At 43.6% G+C, this 12,720-nt stretch overlaps 3 protein-coding genes across 5 annotated transcripts in view; 1 reads left to right on the forward strand and 2 right to left on the reverse strand.

Annotated features, from left to right (window-relative positions):
• The window catches only part of LOC131947086 (zinc finger HIT domain-containing protein 1), a 112,434-nt gene that overhangs the window by 51,027 nt on the left and 48,687 nt on the right, over positions 1-12,720 (reverse strand). The window lies entirely within an intron of this gene.
• Positions 1-12,720, reverse strand: part of LOC131947082 (uncharacterized) — a 43,625-nt gene that overhangs the window by 25,054 nt on the left and 5,851 nt on the right. Inside the window, exons 1-2 of one of the 2 annotated variants that reach the window (XM_059308164.1) lie at positions 3,355-3,412; positions 1,051-1,141 (exon numbers count right to left, since the gene is read on the reverse strand). The gene's annotated coding sequence lies outside the window, so the exon portion shown is untranslated. Of the gene's footprint in view, positions 1-1,050; positions 1,142-3,354; positions 3,413-12,720 lie in introns of those variants that run through there. The other variant, XM_059308163.1, reaches the window with a different exon arrangement.
• LOC131947095 (histidine-rich glycoprotein-like) lies at positions 9,802-11,169 on the forward strand. Its single transcript, XM_059308179.1, has 2 exons — positions 9,802-10,382; positions 10,716-11,169. Exons 1-2 carry the CDS (start codon positions 9,802-9,804, stop codon positions 11,167-11,169), a joined length of 1,035 nt encoding a protein of 344 aa, XP_059164162.1.

Genomic DNA, 12,720 nt, shown 5'->3' on the forward strand with positions numbered 1-12,720 from the left:
GAGAAGAAAAAAAAACAGCCGTTACAAACGTTTGATCGCTGTGGGTCAGGTAATTGCTGGGGAGTTGTCCTCTGTAATAAGGAGGGGGGGGGGGACTGAGGTTGAGATGGATGGGTGAGTCAGGGGATTGCGGTATTAGGGGAGGGGCGGTATAGAGGGACTGAGGGTGTCCAATCGATGATTTAACTGTTACCTCCAGATGAAGATAAAAAAAAACAAGTAAAACAAAAGCCACGCCTAATCCTGACTTCCGGCAGATCTACAGCTGTTTAGCTGGTCTAGGCGACATCATTAATCGTGGGGACGACATCATTAATCGTGGGGACGACATCATTAATCGTGGGGACGACATCATTAATCGTGGGGACGACATCATTAATCGTGGGGACGACATCATTAATCGTGGGGACGACATCATTAATCGTGGGGACGACATCATTAATCGTGGGGACGACATCATTAATCGTGGGGACGACATCATTAATCGTGGGGACGACATCATTAATCGTGGGGACGACATCATTAATCGTGGGGACGACATCATTAATCGTGGGGACGACATCATTAATCGTGGGGACGACATCATTAATCGTGGGGACGACATCATTAATCGTGGGGACGACATCATTAATCGTGGGGACGACATCATTAATCGTGGGGACGACATCATTAATCGTGGGGACGACATCATTAATCGTGGGGACGACATCATTAATCGTGGGGACGACATCATTAATCGTGGGGACGACATCATTAATCGTGGGAACGACATCATTAATCGTGGGGAAACTGCCCTTCAGAGGGGTAACCAGCAGGGGAGAAGGGGAGCGGCCACCCCGGACAGCGTTTCTGTCGCGTTATGCGAGTTCACATTAGTCCGTGTTGTTTGGGGGACGCTGACCTCATGTGGGGATGGGATACTTACCCCATGTGGAGGATGGGATACTGACCGCATGTGGGGATGGGATACTGACCGCATGTGGGGGATGGGATACTGACCGCATGACTCCTATGTCAGTACTGCTGTGCCTAAAAGAAAAACTGACTTACTCTCACAGAAGGTCCATCTGGTCACCAGCGTTACGTCATTTGATTGGCCAGGTTAATGTCGTCACGTGATGAAGTTGGAGGTCATTTTTGTCTGGAAAATAATCGAGTAAGGTTAAGATTAATTACATCTCACGGCCCAGAATTGAGTGACAGTGATGTATAGCTAGCTTCTCTCTCTCGATACACACACACACACATACACACACATATATATATATATATATATATATATATATATATATATATATATATATATATATATATATATATATATATATATATATATATATATATATATATATATATATATATATATATATATATATACCGCTAAAGATCATATGTAATATGAACACAAATCCCTGCACTGTTATATCTATTGAACAGTTTGTAAAAGCGATAAAATTTTAAATTAAACTGTAACTCAACTCGCGTAAGTAACGTTTATCGAGTTTTGTTCGAGTGCTGAATAAGTAATGATTGGCGAGTAATGGCCAACATATGTTGTAGGGGAGCTTAACCTGGGCGCCCAGCACAATCACCAGGCACGTGACTTCGATCTGAAGGCGCCGCGGTGATACTTGACTATGGTGGATTCACACGGTAACACACATCAAATATTTGAAGAGGACATTTTCTTTAAGATGGGGAGTTGGGGGGGGGGGGGGGAGTATTAACATACTGGTGAAACTAAGGGGGGTAAGTATTAACATACTGGTGAAACTAAGGGGGGTAAGTATTAACATACTGGTGAAATTAAGGGGGGGATAAGTATTAACATACTGGTGAAATTAAGGGGGGGGATAAGTATTAACATACTGGTGAAATTAGGGGGGGGATAAGTATTAACATACTGGTGAAATTAAGGGGGGGGATAAGTATTAACATACTGGTGAAATTAAGGGGGGGGGATAAGTATTCACATACTGGTGAAATTAGGGGGGGGGGATAAGTATTAACATACTGGTGAAATTAAGGGGGGGGGGGGATAAGTATTAACATACTGATGAAATTAAGGGGGGGGGGAATAAGTATTAACATACTGGTGAAATTAGGGGGGGGGAATAAGTATTAACATACTGGTGAAATTAAGGGGGGGGGAATAAGTATTAACATACTGGTGAAATTGTCCAACACTCGCGCAAGTGGCACCTGGCTGTGTCTGGGTTGTCCCGTCCCCGTGAAAAACATGTAAGACTCAGTTCATCTCGTGGTCTTCACACTCAACTCGCCCCAGGGATATTGACAAGGACAAGGATATTGACAGGACAAGGATATTGACAAGGACAAGGATATTGACAGGACAAGGAAATTGACAAGGACAAGGATATTGACAGGACAAGGATATTGACAAGGACAAGGATATTGACAGGACAAGGATATTGACAGGACAAAGATATTGACAAGGATATTGACAGGACAAGGATTTTGACAGGACAAGGATATTGACAGGACAAAGATATTGACAAAGATATTGACAAGGATATTGACCTAAACCTATCCCTTACACACTAACCTAAACCAAACTTACATGTTTTAATTTTTTAACATTTTCAATGAATACCAGCGAGAAAAGTCTCAAAGGTTTTTGAGAGGTCCATAAATTAATTTAAAAATAATGCGTAGTTACAATTAACATGGTATTAAAATCCTGTCTGTCTGGGTTTTTTCGGACTTTACTAAAGATTGGATGTATTTGATGTTTTTAATATTTTCTGTAACTAAATAAAAGTAAAAAATAAAAGCAAAAACCATTTGGTTTTCACATGTAATGGCGACATAAACAATGGCATCCCGATAGGCTGCCATAAATTTAATTGTACACACTGTAAGCTAAAAAAAGAAAAACTAGGTCATGGTGTTTAAATTTGCATTGTTATTTAAAAACTTTATCTGCAAAGTTTTGTAAACAAATAGTTATCGATCACGGAGTTCCTGTACAGCCAATCAATATTTGTCTTACGAAAGTGAAACATCCGGTTATGACTTAGGCTTGATGCAAATAAATAGAAATGTAGCCTTAAACTCAACAAATTATTTTCAAGTTCTCTGGATTTGCAACTTTTATAGTATTTATTCTAAAAATATAAAATTTCTAAATTAAATTTAGGCTTAAGTTTTTTTTTTTTTTTTTTTTTTACGGTCTAAATCGAAAAAGCACGTTTTTATTCCATGTCAAGAACATTATGGAAGGAGTCTCGTCAACTCGCTGGTGTCCATTAGGCCCCAAAAGTCTATGTAAACATATCTACTAAATTAAAATAAAATATTTAAAAAAATGGCAAGCGATAAAATTATAGCTACATTTTAAAAACTTAAAGATATTTGGGAGCCATCGATTACTCTAATTTTCATATTTTTGTATTGAATATAAGCGGTTGGAAAGACGTCTAGAATGGACACCAGCGAGAAAAGTCTCAAAGGTATTTGAGAGGTGTATAAATTCATTTAAAAATCATGCACAGCGTAGTTACAATTAATATGGTTATAAAATCCTGTCTACCTGGTTTTTTTCGGACTTTACTAAAGATTGGATGTATTTGATGTTTATAATATTTTCGGTAACTAAATAAAAATTTAAAAAAAAGCAAAAACAATTTGGTTTTCACGTGTAATGGCGACATAAACAATGGCATCCTGCTATTGGATAGGCCGCCATTGATTTTATTGTACACATTGTAAGCTAAAAATAGAAAACTAGGTCATGGGGTTTTAAATTTGCATTGTAATTTAAAAACTTGATCTGCAAAGTTTTGTAAACAAATAGTTATCGATCACTAAGTTACTGTACAGCCAATCAATATTTGTCTTACGAAAGTGAAACATCCGGTTATAACTTAGGCTTGATGAAAATAAATAGAAATGTAGCCTTAAACTCAACAAATTATTTTCAAGTTCTCTGGATTTGCAACTTTTATAACATTTATTCTAAAAATATAAAATTTCTAAATTAATTTTAGGCTTAAGTTTTTTTTTTATTTTTTTTTTTTACGGTCTAAATCTAAAAAGCACGTTTTTATTCCATGTCAACAACATTGGGGACGGAATCTCGTCAACTCGCTCGCCTCCATTAATTTATCAATTCAAATATTTAAAAAAAAAACGCCCTTGAACTCTACCGGAATGGCCAGGGAGAGTAAAACAATAAAAGTCAGAAAGATATTTGTTCAAGATAAATTACACAATAGTAGTCTATGGTGCATAGTGTAGTATGGTATTTATAAATGTATATTAAATAATATAACGTCCCCTATCACCACAACACCCTGACTCTACTAATCCAAATTAAAAAATAAAAGTGTTAGCTGAATTACTATTATATTATTTGTAATTATTTGTTTGAATATTTGTTAATTAACCGGAAGTAATTTTGCACTTATTACACAAATGTTATAAAATATTCGATTTTGGTTGAAAATATGCTTTCTGGCAACAAATATTTGGAACCATTTGGAACCAGCTTTACATTGTAAAGTAACTCAGACAGTTAACTAAAAACAATTAATCGACTTTTAAAAACACGATTATTAATTGCATCTTTTCTAATTAACGGAACAAACATTACTCTTCCTGTCTACGCCACAATACGCCCCCGCAGATGTAGCTGACTTCAACTGGTTCACCTAACGGTTCGGCTAATCGCCGAAAACGTCTACATTGTTTTAAACGCACAGCCCCGATCAGATAAACATTCCAAGAGCCGGTCCCAAGCAGAACCAGCCGTGCACGAGCCGAGGTCTTGCCTAACGACTGGTGAAAAAACCACCCCAACACAAGGGTTTTTGTTGCACATTTAAAATGTAGACACACACGACGTGCGACTTTTGTCGTCACGTGACCTGTGGGATGTAGGTCTGTGTGTAAACAATACCAGGGGCAACAACTGGGAACACAATCATCTAGCAAGTGCTCATGTACATTAGTATTGTGGGTTAGATCACGCGTTTCTGTGTTTTCGTTTCTTCTGAATGCTGCTCCCATTAGGTCATGTGGGATTGGTCGATTAAAAACTAGGTATCTCGCGAAAATCAGATATAAAACTGGTTATCTCGCGAAAATCAGTTGTTTGGTTCAAAGTTTGTTTTCAATAAAATTATTTCTGCTTTCATTCTTGAAATAAACACGGGATTGAAGTTTAGATCAATTAACAAAGTTCTTTACGATTTTAATCTTTAACCATAAGGAAATGATTATGTCTTTCCTATTTCCTTTGTAAATCATTCAACTGTTGCGTAGATCTTGAGGCTGCTTTAAGCTAGAACATCACTTACAACAAACATCACTTACAACATCACTTACAACATCACAACAAAGATCACTTTAAAATAGAAAACCTCACTTAGAACATCACCTAGAACATCACTTACAACATCACTTACAACATCACAACAAACATCACTTTAAAATAGAAAACATCACATACAACATCACAACAAACATCACTTTAAAATAGAAAACCTCACTCAGAACATCTCTCGTCACTTCAAACAACCCAGAGAATCGTCACATGAATGCATGTTTATCACTTGACTTAGAATATCAATCATCAATACATAATACATCACCAGGAACATCCCTCATCATCAACACATACAACTTCAATGACGCCGAGTCCCACCTCGGCCTACTTAAATATCACACTCGTTTTCTCTAACATCCTTATGACGTCACATCTACCACTCGTATCGTCGCCGACATCCAACACGGACCCCCGTGACGTCACCACACTTCCATTACAACCCTGAGTAAATCTATTTTTTCTATTTTAGACACAAAAAACCAACTATTCGCATCTCTACACAAAATCAATTAACCGTTTTTTTAATGTCAGAACGAGAGGATTCCAAAACAGCATCGGCGACGGGAGATTACAGGAGCCGGCGGTCGTGAGGTTTGCACGAGCCGGCTATTGAACGACCGGTTCAAAGATTCAAATTGCCAACAATGCACGTTTAGGGAGTTAATAGCTGTAATCTCAGCTGGGAGGTTCAAAAGGTGGAGCGGCGCCCGCGCCCTGGTCGACACACAGGCGACGATACGTGTTGTCGTGTGACGCTTGTGGCGATAGGGAGGGGTGTCATGATGATGTGTTGCACGAGGGAGGTGTCATGATGTGTTGCACGAGGGAGGGGGTGTCATGATGATGTATTACACGAGGGAGGGGGTGTCATGATGATGTGTTACACGAGGGGGGTGTCATGATGATGTGTTGCACGAGGGAGGTGTCATGATGTGTTGCACGAGGGAGTTGTCATGATGATGTGTTGCACGAGGGGGGTGTCATGATGATGTGTTGCACGAGGGGGGTGTCATGATGATGTGTTGCACGAGGGGGGGGGGGTGTCATGATGATGTGTTACACGAGGGGGTGTCATGATGATGTGTTGCACGAGGGGGGGGGGTGTCATGATGATGTGTTACACGAGGGGGTGTCATGATGATGTGTTGCACGAGGGGGGGGGTGTCATGATGATGTGTTGCACGAGGGGGTGTCATGATGATGTGTTGCACGAGGGGGGGGTGTCATGATGATGTGTTGCACGAGGGAGTTGTCATGATGATGTGTTGCACGAGGGGGGTGTCATGATGTGTTGCACGAGGGGGGTCATGATGATGTGTTGCACGAGGGGGGTGTCATGATGTGTTGCACGAGGGGGGTCATGATGATGTGTTGCACGAGGGAGTTGTCATGATGATGTGTTGCACGAGGGGGGTGTCATGATGATGTGTTGCACGAGGGGGGTGTCATGATGATGTGTTGCACGAGGGAGTTGTCATGATGATGTGTTGCACGAGGGGGGTGTCATGATGATGTGTTGCACGAGAGGGGGGTGTCATGATGATGTGTTGCACGAGGGAGTTGTCATGATGATGTGTTGCACGAGGGGGGTGTCATGATGATGTGTTGCACGAGAGGGGGGTGTCATGATGATGTGTTGCACGAGGGGGGTGTCATGATGATGTGTTGCAGAAGGGGGTGGTGTCATGATGATGTGTTGCACGAGGGAGTTGTCATGATGATGTGTTGCACGAGGGGGGTGTCATGATGATGTGTTGCACGAGGGGGGTGTCATGATGATGTGTTGCACGAGGGGGGTGTCATGATGATGTGTTGCACAAGGGAGGTGTCATGATGATGTGTTGCACGAGGGGGGGGGGGTGTCATGATGATGTGTTGCACGAGGGGGGTGTCATAATAATGTGTTGCACGAGGGGGGGGGGTCATGATGTGTTGCACAAGGGAGGTGTCATGATGATGTGTTGCACGAGGGGGGGTGTCATGTGTTGCACGAGTGGGGTGTCATGATGATGTGTTGCACGAGGGGGGGGTGTCATGTGTTGCACGAGTGGGGTGTCATGATGATGTGTTGCACGAGGGGGGGGGGTGTCATGTGTTGCACGAGTGGGGTGTCATGATGATGTGTTGCACGAGGGGGGGGTGTCATGTGTTGCACGAGTGGGGTGTCATGATGATGTGTTGCACGAGGGGGGTGTCATGATGATGTGTTGCACGAGGGGGGTGTCATGATGATGTGTTGCACGAGGGGGGGGGGGGTGTCATGATGTGTTGCACAAGGGAGGTGTCATGATGATGTGTTGTACGAGGGGGGGGGTGTCATGATGATGTGTTGCACGAGGGAGTTGTCATGATGTGTTGCACGAGGGAGTTGTCATGATGATGTGTTGCACGAGGGGGGTGTCATGTGTTGCACGAGTGGGGTGTCATGATGATGTGTTGCACGAGAGGGGGGTGTCATGATGATGTGTTGCACGAGGGGGGTGTCATGATGTGTTGCACGAGGGGGGTCATGATGATGTGTTGCACGAGGGAGTTGTCATGATGATGTGTTGCACGAGGGGGGGGTGTCATGATGATGTGTTGCACGAGGGAGTTGTCATGATGATGTGTTGCACGAGGGGGTGTCATGATGATGTGTTGCACGAGAGGGGGGTGTCATGATGATGTGTTGCACGAGGGGGGGTGTCATGATGATGTGTTGCACGAGGGAGTTGTCATGATGATGTGTTGCACGAGGGGGGTGTCATGATGATGTGTTGCACGAGAGGGGGGTGTCATGATGATGTGTTGCACGAGGGAGTTGTCATGATGATGTGTTGCACGAGGGGGGTGTCATGATGATGTGTTGCACGAGAGGGGGGTGTCATGATGATGTGTTGCACGAGAGGGGGGTGTCATGATGATGTGTTGCAGAAGGGGGTGGTGTCATGATGATGTGTTGCACGAGGGAGTTGTCATGATGATGTGTTGCACAAGGGGGGTGTCATGATGATGTGTTGCACGAGGGGGGTGTCATGATGATGTGTTGCACGAGGGGGGTGTCATGATGATGTGTTGCACAAAGGAGGTGTCATGATGATGTGTTGCACGAGGGGGGGGGGGTGTCATGATGATGTGTTGCACGAGGGGGGGGGGTCATGATGTGTTGCACAAGGGAGGTGTCATGATGATGTGTTGCACGAGGGGGGGGTGTCATGTGTTGCACGAGTGGGGTGTCATGATGATGTGTTGCACGAGGGGGGGTGTCATGTGTTGCACGAGTGGGGTGTCATGATGATGTGTTTAGTAGTGTTTCCAATTGTCAGAACCATCCGGTCCCCTGTAGGTGGCTTAAGACATAATTAGAGCGCCTAATTTGATTAGGTTAAAGAATTTCTCTCTGGTGATGAGTGTCCGTCCAAACGTGCATCAAATATTGTTTTGGCGAGAGTCACGTTTTACAGTAGCCGCTACACACACATTGGATCAACACACACATGGGATCAACACACACATGGGATCAACACACATAGGAACAACACACACATTAGATCAACACACACATTGGATCAACACACATTGGGTCAACACACACATTGGATCAACACACACATGGGATCAACACACATAGGAACAACACACACATTGGGTCAACACACACATCGGATCAACACACACATTGGATCAACACACATTGGGTCAACACACACATTGGATCAACACACACATGGGATCAACACACATAGGAACAACACGCACATTGGGTCAACACACACATCGGATCAACACACACATTAGATCAACACATACATTGGATCAACACGCACATTGGGTCAACACACACTTTAGATCAACACACATTGGATCAACACACACGGATCAACACACACATTGGATCAACACACATTGGGTCAACACACACATTGGATCAACACACACACACACTTTAGATCAACACACACATTAGATCAACAAACATATTGGATCAAAGCACATTGAATCAACACACATTGGATCAACACACATTGGATCAACACACACATTAGATCAACACACATTGAATCAACACACATTAGATCAACACACATTGAATCAACACACATTAGATCAACATAAATTGGATCAACGCACACATTGGATTAACAAACATTATGCTAAAATATCGTGGTGTTAAAATGGTCTGTTAAAATATCATGGTGTTAAAATGGTCTGTTAAAATATCGTGGTGTTAAAATGGTCTGCTGAAGTAAAAACGAACTGTTCAAGTTGAAAAAAAACACTAAAATATGTTGCACTCTAAGCGACAAATCGATTTCTAGCCTACACCCCCCCCCACCACCCTCTTGATCCGGATCTTTTAGTGTTTTTTTATTTTTTTTTTAAATTTGATTTCAAATGTCAATGGTTCCGTAATGGCGCACAAGGTATACACTGGACTGATACCCAGGGCTGACCACAAGGGCTAACCTCACATGTTGGGCAACCCCACTCACATGATGGGCCACCCCACTCACATGATGGGCCACCCCACTCACATGATGGGCCACCCCACTCACATGATGGGCCACCCCACTCACATGATGGGCCACCACACTCACATGATGGGCCACCACACTCACATGATGGGCCGCCACACTCACATGATGGGCCACCACACTCACATGATGGGCCACCACACTCACATGATGAGCCACCACACTCACATGATGGGCCACCACACTCACATGATGAGCCACCACACTCACATGATGGGCCACCACACTCACATGATGGGCCACCACACTCACATGATGGGCCACCACACTCACATGATGGGCCACCACACTCACATGATGGGCCACCACACTCACATGATGGGCCACCACACTCGCATGATGGGCCACCACACTCACATGATGAGCCACCACACTCACATGATGGGCCACCACACTCACATGATGGGCCACCACATGATGGGCCACCACACTCACATGATGGGCCACCACACTCACATGATGGGCCACCACACTCACATGATGGGCCACCACATGATGGGCCACCACTGGACCACAATGTCAACCTATCCTAATTGACTGTCGCCCACCGAGTAACTCCGTGGTCCGACATCAGGGGACTGTGTAGTCTAAAGTACATTATGGACGTGAGTTCAAATCTCCGCTATTCGGTGACATTGTAGGCCCTACTGGCTCCACGCCAAATGATCTTATCCTTAAATAAAACCAGCCCAGAAGGTGTTTCATCAAGATCAACAGCGCCCCCTGACCCAGAAGGTGTTTCATCACAACCAACAGCGCCCCCCCTGACCCAGAAGGTGTTTCATCACGACCAACAGCGCCCCCTGGGCCAGAAGGTGTTTCATCAAGACCCGCACCGCCCCCTAACCCAGAAGGTGTTTCATCACGACCAACAGCGCCCCTGACCAAGAAGGTTTCATCAAGACCAACTGCCCCCCTGACCCAGAAGGTGTTTCATCAAGACCAGCAGCGCCCCCTGACCCAGAAGGTGTTTCATCAATACCCGCACCGCCCCCTAACCCAGAAGGTGTTTCATCACGACCAACAGCGCCCCCTGACCCAGAAGGTGTTTCATCAAGACCAACAGCGCCCCCTGGGCCAGAAGGTGTTTCATCAAGACCAACAGCGCCCCCTGACCCAGAAGGTGTTCCATCACGACCAACAGCGCCCCTGACCCAGAAGGTTTCATCAAGACCAACTGCCCCCCTGACCCAGAAGGTGTTTCATCAAGACCAGCAGCGCCCCCTGACCCAGAAGGTGTTTCATCAAGATCCGCACCGCCCCCTAACCCAGAAGGTGTTTCATCACGACCAACAGCGCCCCTGACCCAGAAGGTTTCATCAAGACCAACAGCGCCCCCTGGGCCAGAAGGTGTTTCATCAAGACCAACAGCGCCCCCTGACCCAGAAGGTGTTTCATCACGACCAACAGCGCCCCCCCCCCCCTGACCCAGAAGGTGTTTCATCACGACCAACAGCGCCCCCCCCCCGACCCAGAAGGTGTTTCATCACGACCAACAGCGCCCCCCCCCCCTGACCCAGAAGGTGTTTCATCACGACCAACAGCGCCCCTGACCCAGAAGGTTTCATCAAGACCAACAGCGCCCCCTGGCCCAGAAGGTGTTTCATCACGACCAGCAGCGCCCCCTGACGTTGTCGTGGTTAGCCATTTCACGCTTGGCCGTCGCAAGGGGAGATCACTGGATTCGACTCAATGAATTTGAGACAGACGACACATGGGAGCGGATCAATATGGCGCTCGGTTCCTGGGGGATGGTGGACATTGGTTGGCCGGACTGGGAGCGCAACAGTTAGTACAGTAGGACTGCTGTGCACACAGTTGGATCACTTGTACGCACAGTTGAATACACATGTCGAATTGAATTTAACCAAGTATAAATTAAGATTGTATTCAACAAAAGAGGCAAGGTACAGTTGTATGTACAAATGTGTATACATACACATATACATATATATGTATATATATATATTAAATTATATATATATATATATATATATATATATATATATATATATATATATATATATATATATATATATATATATATATATATATAACTCATATTTCACTGAAGGAGTGATCGCCTTAGTAGATCACTTGAGCTTATCGCCCATCCACACAATAACCTCCCTTGGGTAGCGACACCCAGCCGATCGAGATCCCAAGGGAGTTAACGCCACTCGCTGATTGCCTGGGCCAGTTGCCGGTAGAGAAATCGAGTGTGCTGGAGAATTTTTTTACTTCACGCTTATTTGGCAGACATTTTCCCCGCTTCTAGAGCTGCTTGAAGAAATACACTTTGGGTAATGTTTGTTGACCTTGACCGCCAGCAGGGGTCGGGGTTATTTACTTTGGAACTCTGGGAAAAAACAGACTTGGGGTATTTTTTTATTCCCCTCCCCACGGTGTACCTGACCAGGTAAATGTGGGGTCGCCACTGGGCGTGGTGGGACCCAGAGGCGTATCCAGGTTTTCGTTGTAGGGGGAGCGAAAAGAGCAAAAAAAGGCGCCGAATTTTTACACGATCTATATACGTGTATTATATATATATATATATATATATATATATATATATATATATATATATATATATATATATATATATATATATATATATATATATATAATTAGTAGCTGTATGTCATTACTTCGTTATGATATAAAATAAATTGAAAGTAGCACTCTGAAGAAATAAGAAAAAACACACAATGTAGGCCGACAAAACAAGAATTGTATCAATCTAAACAAAATATATATATATATATATATATATATATATATATATATATATATATATATATATATATATATATATATATATATATATATATATATATATATATATATATATATATA

This window comes from Physella acuta, unplaced genomic scaffold (genome assembly GCF_028476545.2).
Source record: "Physella acuta isolate Inbredline_101_S28 unplaced genomic scaffold, ASM2847654v3 ptg000582l, whole genome shotgun sequence".
In the NCBI taxonomy this organism is placed as follows: domain Eukaryota; kingdom Metazoa; phylum Mollusca; class Gastropoda; family Physidae; genus Physella; species Physella acuta.

Bases quoted from the DNA above. Each gene is read 5' to 3' on its own strand.
- LOC131947095 (XM_059308179.1), top strand. From the start codon at position 9,802: ATGTTGGGCAACCCCACTCACATGATGGGCCACCCCACTCACATGATG. The intron at 10,383-10,715 runs GTCAACCTATCC...CCCCTAACCCAG, and splicing joins GGCCACCACTGGACCACAAT to AAGGTGTTTCATCACGACCA.